We start from the raw sequence: 21522 nt of genomic DNA on the forward strand, positions 1-21522 counted from the left end.
GTTTAGGATGGTTTGACCATTTAAAAATCAAGCTGGACTACATAACGTAAGAATAACTGGGGAATCTGCTAGTGCTGATAAAGTTTCTGCAGCCATGTTTCCTGAAGAATTGCAAAGGATAATTCAGGAGGGTGATTATGATGATTGTCAAATATTCAACGTCAACAAAACTGGTCTCTTTTGGAAGTGTATGCTGACAAAAACTTTCCTAACTAAAACTGAAGCATCTCAACTAGAATACAAAGTATCTAAAGATTGTCTTACAATTTTATTAGGAGGCAATGCAGAAGGCAACTTTTAACTCAAGCCTATGTTAGTTTATCATGCGCAAAATCCAAGAGATCTAACATTACTGAAGAAATCAGCACAATTGGAAAAGAATTTGGATTTAATTAACTGGATAATGAAGATGCAAGAAACTTGCTCGATTCCCATTCAGAACAGTTAAGTGAGAATGATCTCCAACTAGAGGAACAGTATGCATATGAACAAGATAAGGAGTGTGAACAAGAAGAGAATATCATGACTAGAGGAACAGCATGCATATGAAGAAGATAGGGAGTGTGAACAAGAAGAGAATATTATGACTAAGAAGCTAACTTCAATAGAGAACTTGAGCTAGTTTTCAATCACATTGCGCATGCTGAGAAAATTTTGTTTGATGCTGATCCTAATATGGAACGAAGCTTCGAAGTCTGCCAAAATCTTGATGAATTGGTTGCTAGATATTGCAAATTGCATGACAAGATGAAAACGTCAAGCACTATTCAAATGTCTTTACTTAATTTGTTTTGTAAAAAAGTACTTCAATCAAATGTTTAAGACATTAAATAAAAATTTAAGCAACTGATTTTTAACTTTGATGATTTTATCCTCTAATACAGCTTATAGTGTAATTTTTTTTTTGTTTTCCCAAATTTACGCTAACTGGTGGATGAATTATAAAATTATAATTATTCCTATTGTTTATTGCATTTGCTTAGCACGCATTAACTGATGGATTAATTAATTGTGTTATGCGAGTTTTTTTTTTCCCTGTACTAGGTTCTGCTGTTAATGATGGATAGAATGTTAATACTGTCTAACCATGAGAAAGATAATGCATTCTCATGGTCAGACAGAGAATGATGTTGCATTAAGGAACAAACTGTCCTTTGTCCACTGCAGTCATCTATTCCAAATAGTGAGAGATGAAACCACCAGAGAAGGGTCAGCATAAGGTTTTTGTTGGGTTCAAGCCTTTCTTAATTGTTAATTTTGCCTATTTTTATTACTTGTATCATGTTTACCTTTACTAATAATGTTCTATTTATTGTCATATCTACAATTATAACATTATGCATAACACTGAATTTGATTTAGAAAATATCAATCTTTAGGTTGCTTTTTATATTTTAATGTGTTTGATTGACAATTTAAAATATTCATTGCCCAGAATTAACATTCAGTTAAAAAAAATAAGTGATTTCTTGATATTTAAAATGAAAGCTAATATTAAAGCTCACTTATATATATGCGAGCAGCCAAAATGTGTGTATGTGTGACAGTAGTTTAATGCTACAATTTTTGTTCTTCCACTCTACATGTACATATTAGTTTCATTTTTTTTTTTTAATTTTTAAGGAATGAAATACAAAAATAAGTTGTTTGGTTACACATGCACAGTAAATATTTGATGGTTTGTAAATGTGCTTCACTAAGTTCAAATGGACAGGAATACCTCGATTATCGCAGTTATTGTTGCCACGAAAAATATCGCAATAATTGGGATAAATAATGCATGTAAAACGGGTGATCACTGCCAAGGATTTTTCAAATCTATTAATTAAATTTTATATATGAAGTAAAAAAGAAATGTGTTAAACGTGTTAAGTAAAAAATGAAGGTTCACTTAGAAAAACAAGATTATTCTTTAATCTTTATTTATATATAAGGAGTACATACAATTATTCTTTCTTGGATAAAAATTGATGTAGAGTTGTCTGGGTGGAATAAATTTTTTTCTTTATTTCTTTTTTCATATAAAACTCAGTAGCAACAGATGGAATTTTCAATTTCCTGAAGAACTTTCATTGATCGCTCAAGATTTTTTCTTTAAAAGTTTCAGCAATTCTACACATTTCGTCCATTTCTTTGAGAGTAAATTCCTTCGGTGCCACATCAATTTGTTCGTCATTGTCATCAATTTGAGCATTGTAAGCACGTTCTCTCTCTCTCGAGGTTAATTAGGTCTTCATCATTCAGCTCCTTATCATGTAACTGAAGCAGGTCCTGAACATCACCTTTTTCAATTTCTGTTAGTCCTAGATCGAAGCCAAGCATAGTTATGTCATTGATAATAAAGTTACTTCATTTTCAAATCCTTTAAAATCATTTGCACAATGAGGAATAATCCTTTGCCACGTTGCTCTCAGGTTGCTAGATGTTACTTCACTCCATGCTTCCTTGACATTCTCAATGCAATTTTTGATGTTGAATGATTTCCAGAATTCTGTCAAAGACATAGCTTCATCTCCTGTAGTCTTTTCTATTGCTTGTGAAAAAGTTCTTCATAGGTAATATGCCTTAAAGGATGCGATTACACCTTGATCCATTGGCTGGATGATGGAAATGGTATTAGGTGGTAAATAAATAACTTTTACATTTTCGCACAAATCATTCAGTGCTGTTGGATGACTAGGTGCATTATCTAATATCAACAAGATTTTAAAATCAGGATTTAATGACTTGAGTACCTTTCAGCTTCAGGACAAAAACAGTTTTTAAATCAATCCTCAAAAATAGTTTTTGTCATCCAAGCTTTTCTATTGAATCTCCAATGAACAGGGAGAAAATTTTTATCTAAGCTTTTAAGCAGGCGAGGATTTTGTGAACGATAAATAAAGAGAGGCTTCATCTTGTAATCTACAGAAGCATTGTCACATAGTAAAAGTGTTACACGCTCCTTCGAAACCTTGTAGCCAGGCTATGATTTTTCATTTTTTGCTAAAAATGTTTTAGTGAGCATTTTTTTCCATAATAAGCCTGTTTCGTCAGCATTAAATATCTGATCATCGGTATAATTTCCTTCTTCAATGATCTGTTGCAATTCACCAGGAAAACTAGCTACTGCTTTTTCATCGGCACTTGCAATTTTACCTTGTATACGAATACTATGAATGCTCGATTGCTTTTTGAACCGATCAAACCAACCTGAACTTGCAGTTTCTTCCACTACTGACCAAATCATTTTTGCTTTCTAATTGTTTCTTTTTAAAGTTTGAAACAAATTGAATGCTTTTGTTTTTATAACCATTTGACTAAGAGGAATTCTCTTTTGGTTACAATCTTCTATCCACACTGACAATAGTGTTTCCATGTCGATCATAAGATGGCTTCTGTTTCTTGTAGTTTGGGACCCAGATGAGGTCGATGCACTTTGTCCTAGTTGCTTATAGTTTGCAGCATGGTTTAAAAATATGGTAAACAGTTGATTCATTTAGACTGTACTCTGTTGCAATTTTGGCTTTGGTTATGCCTGCTTCATACTTATTTATCATATGCAACTTATCTTCTAAGCTGATCACTCTACGTTTCTTCTTGATAGCTGTAGACTTGATACCATCCTTGTTTCTTTTAGCATTCTTTGTAGAAGAGAAATAAATATCCACATGTGCTTCAGGCAAAGGCGGACAGTTACTGGTGAGCAGGCACCATCGGATAAAAATGAAGCACTACAAGAGAGCGATACCTGGAGAGTGGCAACTCAAATTGGTTGCATATGTGGGCTACATCTCGCAGCCGCGATAATTCGAATTTGGAGCGCAATAATTGGAATTTTGGTATCAAATTATAAACCGCGATAATCAAGGTATTCCTGCACTGCTTTTATTTTTGTCACATACTTCTTTTGTAAGCATCACTGAACAGTTAAGTTTACTGCAATAAGTTATAAAAAGATTTTTCTTTTTAGTTATAGCAATCTGATAACCCATCTGGCATTCTGATGCTCACTTTCTTCAATAAGTATTGTTGGATTCTGAATAAGGAGAAATTTAAATTATTAATATTCCTTACAGAATCCAACTTAATCCACCATATAGTTCGCCCACCGATTAGAGATCCTTCGACACTTCTGCGCATCTCAGAAAAAGGAGAATCCATTCCGATAATAAGGTAATTAGTCCGTACAGTGGGATGAGTTGTTTATTATTACCAGTCAGAAAATTAACTTCTTCTCTTTTATGATTATTGTAGTTAACTATGTTGCTTGTATAACAGTTGGAAAATTTTACCTATAAAGCACATGATTTCGCGTGTTGGCAACCAATTCGGACATCCTTCATTTCTTTCTTCCCCTTCAGCATGAATCAACTATTCTTGGAAAGACGCGAAGCAGGGACCTACAAATGGTGGGCGAACTATACCAAGGGCTATACTTGTAAAAATTATTTGATATTAATCCCATGATTGTAAATTATTATTCATGTAATTGCCTTGAGTTTATTTATTAAGTTTTATTAATTAATCTAAAATATATGTTAGCAATGATAGGACCTTGTATTGAAATATTATTCTGTTTATTTTGATTATTCCTAATTTAATATTATGAGGAATTGTATATATAAGTTTAATATGCCTTGTGTGAATTATGATATTTTCATTTTTTATTTATCACTACCAGTATGTAATGGTATAATGTTATGCAATATTTCTGTTTTTATTTTATTTTGTTCGTTACTATGGAGACGGGCTAGAAACAGCTAGCGCGTGCTTGGATCACGAGATATGGAATCCAACGACAGAGAAAGAATTGACATAAGCTAGAGCGTGAGAAACAATTTTGGGGGGAAAAAGAAGGGAGGTATATATATATGTTGAGAGCAGAGAAAACTGAGGTCCTGAAAAATGTCAGTCTTTTTTTTTTTCAGGACCGACCATTTGGGGTCACGAGAGCACTGGGTATAGCTCAGACAGACGAGGAGAATACTGAGAGGCAGCAAAGTGAATGCAAAGGATTGCTGTATCTAGAAGTTTAGTGCTGTAATTAGACTATTTAAGGACCAGGAAAGTTATAGTTCTAGAAGTTAAAGAATTACTACGTACTCCATTAGTTTCATGGAACTTTAAAAGAGAGCTGAATTGGTCGAATAGTGTTAAAGAAGGAACGAGCATTTTCCTTTATCCAAGTACGTCTATACCCATGAAGTGCGACCATTAATAGTTCAGTTATCATTGAGAAGATTTATTCTAAATAGTGTTGCCATAATGTGCTAAGTAAATATAGTTATAAAGTGTGCCCATATTGAAATTGATGAGCAAAGGAACTGTCCAATTTTATGTTATTTCAGTGCAGAGATATATGTGTAATTCCTCCTGTTATTCCCCACATTAACTATAAAGTTTTTTGCTGAAATCAGCCGGAGTATGAAGTATGAAAGTGTATACTCATGAAGCAGTTGTTGCCACCATTAATGTATTGAGACTACACTGACTGTGCGAATAGTAAAATTTGTTACTAAGAGATTTTGTGATATTGAACTATTAAAAGTTATTTTATTATTGTGAAAGCCATAAGTCTGATAGCAGAATGCCCATAGACTGAATCTGTAAGAAGTTGTGACCAGTTAAGCTAAGACATTTATATTATCTTGTTCTCAGAATTAAGTTTATATGTATAATATATAACCCAGAATTAAATATTTTGTTTTGATGATTTTAAAATTGTGTTTGCCTGAATCTCCTTTACTGCACCACTCATGAAATTATCGGAACTAGTGGGAGCTTCAAAAATAAGAGATAAACTCTGTCTACGTAAGAAATAATATTGATATAAAATTCGTTGATGGTTGGTTTCACTACATTTCATTTGACTAATTTAGATATAGAGTGGCACAGTCTAAAAATATAAATTTCTCTATATTTAAATTAGTAATCAACCAGCAACTTATTACTTGCTTAAGAACAGAGTTAAAACAAGATGGTGGATCAAAAACAAGGAAGTACGATCCAACGGTATAACTTAGTGTCTTCATTCTAAATTTTGTAATAGTATTTAAGTAAAATGGATTTTATTTATAAATTATAACAGACAACAAACTATATTTTTAATTTAATCCTATACCCAAAAATAAACTAACTGATTGTTCATGAAGTATCTTCATGAACAATCAGTTTGTTTATTTTTGGGTATAGGATTACTTGTATAGAGGTCATTCACACATCAATTATCTTTGCAAAGTAAATGTAGAATACCTGTATTAAAATTCAGTTTTAATACAGATTAAAATGTTTAAAAAAAATGGACTGAATTTAAAGTTAAAAATGTAATAATGGCAATATTTGCAAAGGTGTTAGATGTTTATTTTTGTATGTTGCAAGAGAGACATTTTGAAATGTTACTTTTATCTTTGGCTATTGAAGTCTTGTTTAAATAAATTTATTAAAATTAAATATTAGAGTAATTATTTTGTATGTGAGAGCCTCTGTAGCTCAGTGAGTATAAATGAAGCCAGTATAAATGAATCGAACCTGGGTCTTTCTGCCCTTTGGGCAGAAAGACCTGGGTTCGATTTCCATCAGTGACGTGAGGAACCTTTCTCTGGTCTCTTTCGACTAAAGATGACTGCAGTAGAATTTAGCAGGTCTCATACAGAGGTAGGGGTTTTTTGTCCCCCAAAAACAGGCAAACCAACCCTGTGAACACATATGGATTATAGTCATGAATACATCCCAGCCATATACTGGTTTCGAGCCCGGATAAAAGGGGGGGGGGGAGCAATGGTGAATTACCTTGTAAAAATCTCACCAGGAATACTTTGTGGGCAAATTCTACAAAGTCACCCATGGTCAGAAATCATTTTGTATGTGCTGTTGGAGTCTGAAATGTTTGTGCTGTTTGTATCTAGACAAATGTTTACAAAATATGTTATTGCTTATTAGGGAAATGGAAGTTACCTCTGTATTCACTTTGTGAAAATAAAAAATATGGAAAGAACTTTCATTGTCATTTGGCACCATGCTGAAAGCAATAATGGCAGCACACTATGGTGGACTGGAGTGGAAGTTGCTCTAATGTATTTCCAAGCATGTGCAGAAATGAAAAGAACATTATTGTGTATGAACTGAACAGAATTTAGAAGAGATAGCAATAGAAGACACAGAAGATATCCTTGTAGAAAGAGATATGTGAAGGTTTTAGTAGTCGTTAATCGATACAGGATTTAATTCATTTAAAGTTGACTGCTTTCCAATTCATATAGAAATGGACCCAGTAAAGTCGTATCAACTTAAAAGTTGGAGTAGCTGATATGGTTTTAATATTTTTCATCAGGAGCTTTCATATAGAAGGGAAAATTGTTCTGAAGTGACAAAAACTCTTGATAAGGTTTTTAGTAGTTTATCCAGTAGAGCAGCGCTTCCCAAACTGTGGGCCGCAGCCCTCTTGGGGACCTTTAGTTTTGTTGAAGGGACCGTGAAATAATGAAAACAAATTTAAAATACTTAAGTATAAAGAGCTAATAAGCTTCATTTCAGCAATGAAAACATTACTTAAATTAAGGGGATATTAAATTCCACATAGTTTTAAAACCGAATAAGAAACTCAAAGATTGGAATCAGAGAGTTTCTTGCCGAATATAGTAAACTATAAAGTATCGGCGACACTAGCGTTAGCCAATGCAAGTGATCCTAGTACGTAGTGCAATACCAGGGCAACTCGTTGCAAAGGTGGGGGAAGTTCAGATCGCTATTCTTAGGTATTTTCCATAATGTAAAAACACATTTCCTAGGAAATGTATGTGGGATTTAATATCCCCTTAATTTAAGTAATGTTTTCATTGCCGAAATGAAGCTTATTAGCTCTTTATACTTAAGTAACTTAATGGTTGCACTTGTTTGGAAAACTCGTTCGCAGAGTACATAAGTTCTTTTCGCTATACACTTTGGTATTAGGTCTAGCTACTCACTGATGAAGCCTCAAAAAAGGCTGAAACCGGTCTGGGTAGTGACATCCCTCCATAATGTAATAACAGCATACATTTCCTAGGAAATGTGTTTTTACATTATGGAAAATACCTAAGAATAGCGATCTGAACTTCCCCCACCTTTGCAACGAGTTGCCCTGGTGTTGTACTAGGATCACTTGCATTGGCTAACGCTAGTGTCGCCGATACTTTATAGTTTACTATATTCGGCAAGAAACTCTCTGATTCCAATCTTTGAGTTTCTTATTTGGTTTTAAAACTATGTGGGATTTAATATCCCCTTAATTTAAGCAAATTTAAAATGTTTTAAGACTAAGTGTGCCACATCAAGTGTGTATGTAAGATGCTAAAAATGTAATATTTGCATTTGATTTGTGCGATATTCGCTGTGTATGTTTTGCTTAAATATTGAATATAAATACAATAAATATGAGTCTGTATTACGATTTTTTTTTCAATGGGGGCCGTGAAATATTTTAATTTTTCCAAGGGGGCCTTTACATCCATAAGTTTGGGAAGCACTGCAGTAGAGTTTGCTGCTACTTTCATTTAGAAAGTGTAGTTACAGAAGTGTCTTGGATGAATAGATAATGTGTTCTTTTTTTCCAGTGTTCTGCAATCAAGATGCGGGAAGAAATTGATGTATGTTACCGTCATACAGAAAGCAGCTTCTGCATTAATCTTTTTTCCTGTGTAAATTCAAGAAAGAATGAAAGCTTTTGTAGGAAGCAAAAAAAAACTAAAATCCCAGAAGAAGTTTTGTCCATGTAGAATAACTGTTAACTTATGTAACTGCAGGTGTTTTTAATGTATGTTGCTTGAAGAATATATTGGTGCTTGAATAGTTAAGTAGTTACTATTTAACTACTCAACTATTTATTTTTTGTAAATTAAAGATTTTTATTTCGGTTTAAGGTGTGTGAAGTCTCAATCTCTTAATAGGTTTAATGAGTTATTGGGTTAATTTAAAGATGTTTATTCTAGATCCTGAGATACAAATCTGCATGCAAGTTAAATTTGTAGTTCAGTTTCAGGTGTTTCTTTTTTTATTTTTGATATAAGAATTAAACCAATCAGTGTGAGAGAGTAAAGTAAAAATATACCCACCCACATACAAGTAAGCATTATGAAAAGACCACTATCCAGACAAATTTCGACCTTTATTGAAGTTTCCTCAGTGGAAACTAGACCCAGGAAGATACTGAAGTTAAATCAATGCAAAAGTCCAATTTTCCATATACAAGCAATAAAATGGTGTTTCACTATATTTCCAAAATAGTCTGGATCAATGATAGCTGTAGCAAGTTTTTTTTCGCTTGATTATATTTTGATATGGAGTGTGATAAAAAAAAAGTGATTAAACAAAAGATAAATTATGATCAATTTTTTTTTTTTTAGTTTATCGAAGAAATAATTTCTGTAAACATTTTAGACTAACTCGGTCTCAACATCCAATTTAAACTTGGCCTCTGACTCATCTAGAAAAACACTGAGTTATCAAAACCCTAGTCAGCATATGCATTCCACTATTTAATCTGCATTGATTAAATAATGGAATTTTAATATAAGAAGCCAGAGTCTATGCTTCTTTGATAGTTGAAGAAATTCCTTTTTAACTTTTTTGTATCAAGACCAGAAAGATTGCAGGGGTTTATAAAAACTGTTTTCCTTCACTTTTCTTCAAATTGTAGATAACAAATATGTATAGCTGAAAAGAGAATACTAATGGTTTTAAGTACTGTGAAGGTGGGGGGGGGGGGAGTCACAGTTTTCCAGTCTTCTAGAGTTCAATGCTTTGTTCTTAAACAAGTGAATAAATGAATTCCAAGTATAGTGAGAGAGGCATTTTCTTGGGAAAGGAGGCCTCAAAGAGTGATCCTGTATAAATTTTTGTTTTTTTGTCGTGTCAGCATTGGCATTTAGTCTGCTTAAGCTTCCCTCCTGCCCACTCACTGCCCCCCCCCCAAATATATAGTGAAGTGTTATCCCTCACAGAGCACACAAACTGCCAAATTCCTGCAAAAATAGGTTATAATGAACCAACATAAATAGATGGGGAAGGGAGTTTTTTTTTTTTTTTTTATGCTGCTCCCACCTATGAAAGACTATTATTTGCAAACCTATCATACATTTTCTACCATAGGTGGACTAAGGGTTTTTTTTCTATGTTTATCAAATTTATATTTTTTTTCTGCATTTTTAATTTTTTTTTTTTTTTTTTTTTTTTTTTTTTTTTTTTTTTTTTTTTACATAGTCCAGAAGCCCTGCTCCAGAGACCAAACAGAACTTTTCTTTTACACCACTTCAGGCCTCCAATAAAACGGGGCAGTGGTCTCATACCAGGCGATTAGATTAATCTCCTCATGTAAAGACAATCACAAATTTGTAAAAGAAAAATTCTGTTTGGTCTCTGGACTATGTAAATAAAAAAAATTAATTAAAAATGCAGAAAAAAAAATATATAAATTTGATAAACATAGAAAAAAATCCTTAGTCCACCTATGGTACAAAATAACCAAGATGTTAAGTCATTTTGTAGCATACATTTAGAACCTACAGTCTGTTTTTTGGAGAGTTGATGTGCTAACCACTCGGCCAACCAGGCTGGCAGTTAGGGAGCAATCTTATTTGACTCTTAGAATTTACTGAAAAGAGAAATATAACTATCATATTATTATTAGACGAGTACCACCATAGAGTATGAAAACTCATCGTGGGAGACCCAAACTCTCAACTGTCTTCAGCAACCCATTCCATTCATAAACCACTCTCCAAGTGAAAAATCTAGTCCTCACACCCCTACTCATCTTCCAAGGATGACTTCTTGTTCTGTCCCATCTACCCAAGTGCTGAAATATTTCTCTTGCATCAGTCCTATAAAACCCTTTAAGGAATTTAAATATTTCTATCATATCCCTTCCTTCTTTGCCTGTCAACCAACTTCTGAAATGCACAAATCCTCAATCTATCCTCATAGGGAGCATTCCATACCACTCAACATCTTGGTCATGTGCCTATACATCCTCTCTACTACTTCATCTCCACGAAACCTAGGTGAAAAGACCTGAACATAAAGTGGACATATCAAGTCCTTATAGAGAGGAATAACAACTTTCTTCTCTCTATTTGTTAGTGTATTCTTTAATAGTCAAGTCTCATATGCTATGAGATTGCTAAGGTTACCAAGATACTTTGGTAACTGGAATTTTTTTCACTTGGTTATGTTACCAATTATGTATTTGTTTTAATCATTTATCCAAGTGTAAGCAAATAAAGTTTGTGCCCGAAGTATTTTCAGGACTGGGGCAACTCGTGGTAAAGGTGGAGTAAGTTCTGATCACTTGCCTTAGTATCTCCCATAATGTAAAGCATATCTCCTTGCATACATGTATAATGCTATGCATTAATGGAAGGGCTACCCAGACCGATTCCGACCTTTACTGAGGTCTCATCAGTTCTGATCACTTGCCTTAGTATAATACATAGCATTATACATGTCCAAAAGGAGATGTGCTTTGCATTATGGGAGATACTAAGGCAAGTGATCAGAACTAACTCCACCTTTACCACGAGTTGCCTCAGTCCTAAAAATACTGTCCTCATAATCTAAATCCCATAATCCACACATAATCTTTGTAACTCTTCTTGGCACCCTTTCCACAGCTTCTTTATCCCCTTGGAACCAAGGAGACCAAATCTGTGCACAATAATCCAGGTGTGGTCTTATCAAAGCCTTATAAAGAGGCAAAATGACTTCCTTACCCTTACATGTCAAGGTTTGCTTCAACATCACAATTATCCTCCAAGTTGTATTTGCAACTTTTGCTATGTGACCTTCGAACTTTAAATTCCTATCCACTAATACGACAAGATCCCTTGCCTCTTCAGTTTCTTGTAGCATAATCCCGCTAATATCATATGCTGCTAAAACTCTAATCACGTACATAACTTTACACTTATTAACATTAAATTGACAGCCATTTTCATTTGCTCAAATTTCCAGTCTATTCAAATCATTTTGTAATTGCTAAATATCAGTAGTATCCCTGATTGCCCTACCTATCTTCACATCATCGGCAAACAATTGCACATCTGATGTCATTAATGTATAGATTAAAAAATAATGGCCCAAAGACTGAACACTGAGGTACACCACTGGTCACCTTAAATCTGGCAGATTCACACCCACTGTATACCACTTTTTGATATCTGTCTGTCAACCATCCCCTGATCCAAGTCAAGAGTTTATATTCCAATCCCATATTCTCCAGTTTATGCAACAGCCTTTCGTGTGGTATCCTATCAAATGCCTTAGAAAAATCCAATATTATCTCAGTGTATCCATTCCCTTTATCCAACTCAACCATAACATTGTTATAAAATATGAGCAAATTGCTAAAACATAACCTTCCTTTAGTAAATCAATGCTGTTCCTTGCATGTTTGTCTACCCATTTCTGTATGTGAGTTCTTACCAACTTCTCTAAAATCTTCACTACCACACCAGATGCCGATACGTTGGTGGTCAGACACATCAGTTTTTGTACCACCTTTGTACAATGGAACTATCATACATTCCTTCCGTTCCTGTGGTATCGTTCCTGAGCTGAGACTCAAGTTATACAAACATGTGAAAGGCGTAGCCAATTCAGTTGAACATTCCTTTAGCAAACGAGCTGATATTCCATCTGTCCCTAAAGAAAAATAATCCTTATCCAGGTTATGCAACAGCTCTTCAACTGCATTTTCATGAACCTCTAACTCTCCATCCATTGTAGCACTGTGCACCATATTACATGCACCTGGTTGATATATATCTTAGCAAAGCGAGCACTCATTAACTGAACAATCTCATTAGCTTCTGACACTCGAATACTATCTGCATTCAATAGTTATTCTTCCACATTCTCAATACTCGTTCCTTTTCTGGCCTGAGCTTTATATATTTCATAACTCCTCTCACTCTTATTCTTTCCACATCATCTTCTTGTGGATTTCTTGCTTAATAAGGTTGGACATCCATTTTACTTCCAACCTATTTATTCTTCGAACACTAGGGATATGTTCAGATACTGCCTCATTTAAGCAGTTTTTCAAAGATTCTCATGCATTACTAACATTTTTCTAATTCAGTAATTGTTACCATGAGACCAAAGATAGTATTCTCCTGAGTTGATCATAACTTCCAGCTTTGTAGTTCAGCATGTAACCTGTTTTAATCAGAGCATCAATACAATTAGATACTTCTGAAGAAAGTACAGCATGATCACTGTCACCAATTGGTGGTAAAATAGCCATATTCTTGACAGAGACCCCCTTCTGATGCTATGAGCAAATCCAACACTCTTTGACCTCGAGTTCCTTCTTTCACATGCTGCTTGAGAAAGTTGTCTCGCAACAATTCAATAAATTCCTCTTCTTTCTTATGAGATTTCTCTTCTATCCAATCAATGTTTGGAAAATTAAAGTCACCCACAATGATCATTCAATTTGGCACCCATAAGGCTAAATTAGCGATGCATTTCTTTGTCCCCTGAAACTAATCCACCCGGTCTGCAGCAATACCCACCATATATTTTATTCTGTTAACCTCCACTTCACACAAGATAGACTCAAACTCACCGCTACATGGGACATTGTTACCATCATTGTTTTCTTGTATTTCTACCCTAACTGGACTTAAGTCATCTGATATCATTAGTAGCACTCCTCCTCCTATCTCTTCTGCCATTCCTAAAAATAGTATACCCATTACACTTGATCCCACTTACCAGATCTGATTCTGATAGCCAGGTTTCACTAATGCCAAACAATCTTAGGCCACATTGTATTCAATAAAGCAACGAACTCAACCCCTTTGTGTATGGACATAATAAATTACCACCTAGCCAATTCTTATAATTAGGTACGCAATCTATTTGGTCTTGTTCTAGAATTTTCTCATTTCCCTCCCCAGACATATTTAAAATGCATGAACCTAAAGCATATTTTTCACCCCTTCGCATAACCATGTTCTCATTATACTCGAACTGAAAAGGGAGAGTGGCACATTACAGGATATGGGACAAATAACCGAAATAAAATGCTCTTACATGAGCAGATTAGCCATGAAAGTATTTTACATGAAAATCTGTTTGCTTACACTTGATAAAATATAAACGAAAATATGAGCAGTTTCATCAGGTATAATTTACTTTCCTAACCAATGAAAAAATAAACTACAAATATGAATTCCTGGATTCATAATAAACATTATGAATCCAGGAATAAATGGTTATTAATACCAAAACTTAGGCATTATGAATGCCTAAGTTTTGGTATTAATTTCTATAATATCTCTACCATATGCATTTCTTTAATGGGCAAAGGATACATGGCTCTCATATGTCATTAGAACTATGTTTCCTCTAACAGATGTGGTTGTGTTACATTAACATGAATCATCTACATCAGGGCTGTCCAACCTTAGGTAATCCGAGGGCTGCATTAAAAAAATGATTTATCTGAGGGCTGCATTCGGAATAATAAATAGAGTACATATATTAAATTATTTGGAGAGTCCTAGTGTTATTTAGGTTTAGCAAGTACTTCAAAAATTTCATAAGAAAGAAAAGTCTCTGTAGCGCAATTGGAAGAATGACAGTACGTTGCACCATTCGATTAGAAAAGGCCCGAGTTCGATTCTCGTCATGACGGGAGGAATCTTTATATGGACTCTTTCAATCGAAGATGAGTTAGCTGATCTCATACAAAGATAGCAGGGTTTTTTCTCCCAGAAACTCGGGTTTTTTATCCCGCATGCAGACAAATCGGCCCTTCAGAACACACGCAATTTACAGACAAAAAACACTAGCTGTTGCGGTGGGTAGATGATTGGTAGTAGAGGATCGGTGTAGTGGTGGAGATGGAGAGTTGTACAATAGGTGTCCTCCCACGATGAGTCTTCGGACTCCTTGGAGGCGTCATGAATAATAATAATAAGTCATGGTGCTTATAAAAGCGTGTATTGAAACAGTAGATAAGAAACAATAATTATTTCATTTTAGCAAGAGCTCTTCGGTAGTTTCGCTTCATTTACTAAAGTACCTATATCAATTTCGATGCTTAATTGCCGATCACAGTAAATTTGCAAGTGAATTATCTGTTGATGAACAGCTGTACTTTGATTTAATGAATATCATCATTGAAAAAGTGCTTTCGCAAAGATATGTGCTCCCAAGCATTGTGCACATCTCGAGTCTAACAACAACACTAATTGCGCACTAATCATGTGCTCACGTTCCCTATAAGCGCCCGGAGCATGAGCGTTGGAACAAAACGGTGTAAGAATGCTTCCTTGGCATATCTAATATTTGTAAAATGTGGGTATATAGTGATGTAAAAACACCAAATAAAATTACCAACATCGAGATTATCGATTAATGATAGAATTAAAATATCTAATATGCATTAGATTCAAATTATTTTATTTTTTTGCTCGTGAAAATCAAAACCCACAGGAGGGCCGCACAAAATCGCACCACAGGCTGGATGCAGCCTGCGGTCCTGTTTTGGACAGCCCTGATCTATATAGTTCAGCAAGACAATTTGAGTAAAAATCCAAAAATTAACAGATTTCTTCATTGATATTACAACTGATAAATTTTAATATTAAAAATTATAGCTATTATTCAACTATTTGCTATTTAATTCATTCATTGATTTCCTTCTGTTGCAATTCATCCCAGAATTACATTACATGTTATTATAATATAGCAAATCACATAATTTCCTCCAACTTTGTTATGCCATAGTCATCTATTTAAGAATCCTATATAAAAAAATATTGTTGGAGAAATGCTATTAACAGAGCAAACATGATAAATGTTTATTGCATTTCTTCATAAAAGAACATGCAGAAATTAATAAAGTAGAAACAGTTCTATATTCAAATAATTAAATATAAAACATTATTAGATTATTTTATTGCCTGGTGTGATACCAACATCCTGCTTATCAGAGGTCTAAAGTGGCTTGAAAAATACTCGTGAAAGGGAATATCTAAATCCAAGGTTCGGTGAATATCTAAATCCACATTACACACATACTATTTTAATGTACAATTGGTTCCCAACTTTTCGGTGGGTGAAATTCACATTAAATCACATCTTTATGTCTAAATATTGTTTTTTTTTCCTTTAAATTAGCAGTAGTCAGTCATTTTAATTGCTCATATAGAAAATATAGAAACAATTTTATTTGAATTCCATTGATTTGTTATAGTGGAAACATTACAGGTTGATCCATTTAAGTTTGATTTTTGGTTATAACAGTTTAAACATTTAATTTATATACTAGTGTTTTAAGTAAGTATTAATATAAAGTATTGAAAATATCAAAAATACATAATACATTGTATATTAATACTTACTTTAAACCTCTAGTATATAAATGAAATGTTTAAACTGTTATAACCAAAAATCAAAATTTAATGGATCAACCTATAATGTTTCCACTATAACAAATCAATGGGATTCAAATAAAATTGTTTATTAAGTACCAATAACTTCTATGATGAAACCCAGGGCAGTGGGCATACCCAAATCTTTGGAATTCAGCTGCATTAAAAGGGGAAATCTATCTCTATTTGTCATTCAACTCCCACAAAGAACCCTGAAGACTATTTCAAAGGAAGGTCAGTTAGATAGTTTTATACAGAGGTAGCAAGATGTTCCCATTCCAGAAACTCTGGTTTGTCATCCCAAAAAGCAGGCAAACCTAGCCAGAAGAACACAATTAACAGGCAATTGTATTGGCCTCATAGTATTATTCACTTCAGCTATCAATTCCAAAAACTCCTATCCAAATCCCCCCCCAAATGCCAGTATTTCTTTTGGTTCCCATTAAAGAATTAAATTTTATCTTATGTAATTTATCAGAAAGAGGTTTTTTTTCCTTTAATTAAAGTTTATCTGAGTCATGGAATTGTAACTACAATCAAATTTCTAATTCAAAGTACAATTCTTCCTTGGTATCAAAATACTCAACTGTAGTAATCCTATAACTTTCCAAGAAGCAAACTTTGGTGTTGAAATTATGAATATTTTTCATTTTAGTTGAATGAGAAAATCTGCAACTACTGTGAGAAACAATTAGGGACTTGTACCAGTATTAACCTTTGTTATGTACTCAATTCTTAATCCTTTACACAATAAGAATGATGAAGATAATTAATAAAATAAATGCATCAACATATTAATATTTCACTTTTTATCAGTTTCTTCTGAACAGATTGTAAAATTCCATCTACTTGCCATATTAAACCTGTGCATTTTACATTATTATCAAGTCCCATTTTATTACATTATGTTTCACTGTTGTAAACACTCCACCATTCTGCTACTTACATTGTCAAGAAGTGCACACACACACACAACCTAAACAGGCATTAAGAATTAATGCATTTTACTTATGAAAGCAACTCCAAAAAATTTTAATTAAACTTCCATCTATATCAAACATGCTACAACTACTAGCTATGAAATTGCATATCTTAAAATATAGATATATACCTTAAACCGAACAACATCCTCCATTCGTGCCATTTTACCATCACTCACACAAGACTGAAAGAAACTTGGAGCAACACTGACTCCAAGGGCTTCTGATGACATGCCTGTTTCACAGCGCTCTGCAGAATTTGAAATTGCACGGAATGTTCCAAATAAAAGCACCAGAAGGTGTTGAGCAACAACAGGAAGAGAAGTAATTAACCTGAAAATAAATCAAAATAAAATATTGCAAAAGGTTTTTACTAATGCTAAATCTATGCCATCTCTATATTGGAGTGATGATAAAAGTGACAGACTAATCTAGAGGAAAATTAGTAATACAGGAATAGTAATAATAATATAAACTTAATCATGTAGTACTGTAATAGTATCCTGTACACTCCTTGAAGTTTCAAGTAAGGAAATTAACAATTTTTATATCGCAGAAATGACAACACTGTACAAGATTTTGGTAACACATATACACCTGCACTAGTGATATGGCTATTAACAATCTCTATATCATCACTGAAATGAAATGACACTAGTGTGTGAAAAGCATGTGGAACTGCACTAATGATGGGATTATCTGAAATGTCAATTCATTAACTGTGTTTCAAGATGCCAATGAAAGGATAAATGCATTACTTAATTCCTACCCACAGCACTGCAACAGTAATTCAGCTAACAATTTACTTCAAATACAAATTTATATTAATCATTACTAAAAGAAAGAGCCATAAGGCTTCATTTTGGCGATATAAAATTGCAAAGTGCTGAATACAATCCTCGGCATCCCCGCGCTGCCTTAGCTTGCACTACTTAAAAGACATGGGTGGTGCCCCAAGTATCTATATATTCGCCTTTTATTAGTGCATTTGATAAGGCTTCACTGGTCTGACAGCCAGTTTTGAACTGATCTCTGAAGAGAACCAGTATATATACTAATGCCAAACTATTCAGAAAAAAGGGCAAGTAGATTTTGGCATTGGTTAGTTCAATTTAGCCAAAAGTTATAGGCAGAGAGACTTATTGAGGATATAGGGAGAGTGCAAAGGATATATATTATTTCCACCGGATCAAGAGAACATAATAGGAGGAGGGGTTGTGCAAATGATAGCAAAAGAATTGAACTCAAAATGAGAAGTAAGTACACCAGGAGGACAGGGATGCAGAGGGCAGTTCATTTGAAGCTATCTGATGTGATAAAAGCCACCAGGATGAAATATATAACATGGTTGCTACTAAATGCTGAGGAGGCAACATAAGGGAGAATGCAGATATCATGTGTGGACAAATCAACACAATGAGTGCATATCAAGTAATTATGGGAGGGGGAGGAATGAAATTTATGTAGCTGCTGAGTTAACTACAAGAGGATATCGTGAAAGGGGGCTAAGAGGATGCTGTGAGTTAAGTTTTCTGATGCTGTAGTCACAGCATCAGAAAACTTAGCCTACTCCCTTCACTTAGGGAAGGCATTCCTGTGGTTTTCACCTGGGAAATTGTCAGACAGTCTTTTCTGTTCAGAAGGGGTATATGTGAAATTACAAAGCAGGTAATTCTGACAAACGGGGAAGGGGTCAAAATTTTTATGCCATCCTACATCTTAAAGATGTGGGATGGCATAAAAATTTGGAAAAGAAAGAGATGTTAAGTGCATGGAGATGGTCAAGAGGTTTGAAAAAAAGCATCAGGATATATATCTAGAGTCAGTTAGGTAGGAATTAAACAAATGAACAGCATCATTAAGCAGTTGTAGAAAAATAAAAGCTGTTCAGGAAAAATAAAGGAAATGGTTATCATCAAACTTATATGCATTACAAGTATGCCCATAAAGCACAAGGGAAAAAGCGACCTGAATTGTAAAGAATGCCAAAGCTAATGAGAGGAAACTAGCTAATGAAGTCAAAAGATTCCAGAATTCTTTCACTATGTGCAAATAAAGTAATAGTAACTATGCAGGATGACTTTAACAAGTGTTGGTTGGCAGGGAGGTAAGAGAAGCAACCTTAGTAGTTGTTACTGAGTGATCATTTTGCAAGTGTATTTCCAAGGTTGAGATATTTCAGTGTCAGACGTGCCATTGACTGATGGTAGTGGATGAATTGGAAGTGCTTACAGTATTGCAGTATCTTAATGAATACCAAACAACTGATGGATTAGATGGTAATCAGCCTGTGTATGATAATAATGTGCAAGGAAATTGGCACTGCCTCTGATCAAGTTGTTTAATTTGAGCCTCAGTTATAATAAGGCTATTTTGCATTAGTACCACCTCCTTGGCACCAGTGCAAAACAGTTCTACTGAATAAAGGAGGCTTCAAGATTGAGTTGGAAATTATAGACCAATCAATAGCCCAATCAATCAATTATAGACCAATCAATACCTTGACCATAGCTCAGGGGCGATGGTCAAGGTAATGGAGAAATTGGGAAAAGGAGGCTTCAAGATTGAGTTGGAAATTATAGACCAATCAATAGCCCAATCAATACCTTGACCATAGCTCAGGGGCAATGGTCAAGGTAATGGAGAAATTGGGAAAAGAACAGAATTCAAAACTAGGTGGACAGGAATGTGATATTTTTATAGGCAGCAACATAACTGGTTTTTGGAAAGGTAGGTTATACCTTAGCAATTTGCTTACTTTTTTTTTTAATATAATAAAGTAACAATAAGTTAGACAAAGAAAATGGCCACTCAATGATACCACTTCCTTTGCAATGCCATTCAACACAATCAACACAGAACTCAATTGCATAAACTGGAGCAAACAGGAACTAATAACTTTTAATTTTAAGGTTACACAGTGATTAGCATTGATATTTAAGAATTTAGGGACACAAAACACATGTGCTGTAATGATTATTTTACTTATTAATAAAATAACAATCAATGTTTCAATCTCATATTGAGGTCATCATCAGAAAGATACATGTGTATACAAAAACACCCTGCTAAAGTCCTCCCGTACTAAGATTTTCTTCTGGATTTGTAAAGTTCAGGTTGCTATAAAAAAAAAAAAATAAAATAAATAAAATAAAAATAAAAAACTTCAAGACTTCTTGTATTGAGATTTTTCTTTGGCTTGTTCTGGTTGTTACTGGGTCCTCCACATTCTTGGAATGGTTAAACTGTCATTTTTGTAGGTTAGGATTGTGTTTGAGCATTTCACATGCTTCTTTAAATTTCCCCTAGAACCAAGTTTTGGTGCGGTGTAGAGACTTGGTACCTTTCCAATCAATTCTGTGGTATGTTTGGAGAGCGTGGTCTAAAGGCCAGTTTTTCCAAAATGGAGGTATTTAATGTGTCGTTTGCGTTCGTTCTAGCAACCAGAACAAGCCAAAGAAAAATCTCAATACAAGAAGACTTGAAGTTTTTTTGTTTTTTTTTTACCCCAACAGTAACCTGAACTGTACAAATCAAGAAGAAAATCTTAGTAAGGGAGGACTTTAGCAGGGTGTATTGTAGTTGTTTTTTTTACCACTAGAGGTCAGGCTAAGTAAAGATCAATTAACAGCATAGACTCAATTTACCTTTGTAGAGTACAAGAGCATGTACCTTATTTTCGTATACACATGTATCTTTCTGATGATGACCTGAATATGGGGTCGAAACATTAATTGTTATTTTATTAATAATAAGTAAAATAATCATTTCAGCACATGTGTTTTGTGTCCCTAAATTTGTAAATAAGAAGGAATTGATATGTTTGATTTGGTTCATTTGGATTTACAGCCAAAGCAACTTAGGCTGAGATCCATATATTATGTCAGTTAATTGCATGTGTTTTAATGGCTCGTTTGCCTGCTTTGCTGGATGAAAAAACTCTGCTACCTCAGTATGACGACTGGCTAACTCACCATCAGTTGAATTAATAAGAAACTAGGGATTTGGAAAAGAAGATGGCTGATGGACAGATCACAAATTGATGTGTATGAAGTTCTATCTGGGAAAATGCAGGTAACTAGTGGAGTACTGAAGGGCTAAGTACTTAGTCCTCTGTTGTTTAATTTGTACACCAATGA

The 21522-nt window shown here is 34.1% G+C and overlaps 1 protein-coding gene across 4 annotated transcripts in view; it reads right to left on the reverse strand.

Annotated features, from left to right (window-relative positions):
• Nucleotides 1–21522, reverse strand: part of RhoGAP71E (Rho GTPase activating protein at 71E) — a 282250-nt gene that overhangs the window by 134485 nt on the left and 126243 nt on the right. For all 4 annotated transcript variants that reach the window (XM_090412909.1, XM_090412911.1, XM_090412910.1 and 1 more), the window contains one exon: nt 17515–17716. In XM_090412909.1, coding sequence (XP_090269035.1) covers nt 17515–17716 — 202 coding nt within the window. The remainder of the gene's footprint in view (nt 1–17514; nt 17717–21522) is intronic.

Source organism: Typopeltis vanoorti, chromosome 23, assembly GCF_054136105.1.
Source record: "Typopeltis vanoorti isolate ZY-2024b chromosome 23, IOZ_Tvanoo_1.0, whole genome shotgun sequence".
Classification (NCBI taxonomy): Eukaryota; Metazoa; Arthropoda; class Arachnida; order Uropygi; family Thelyphonidae; genus Typopeltis; species Typopeltis vanoorti.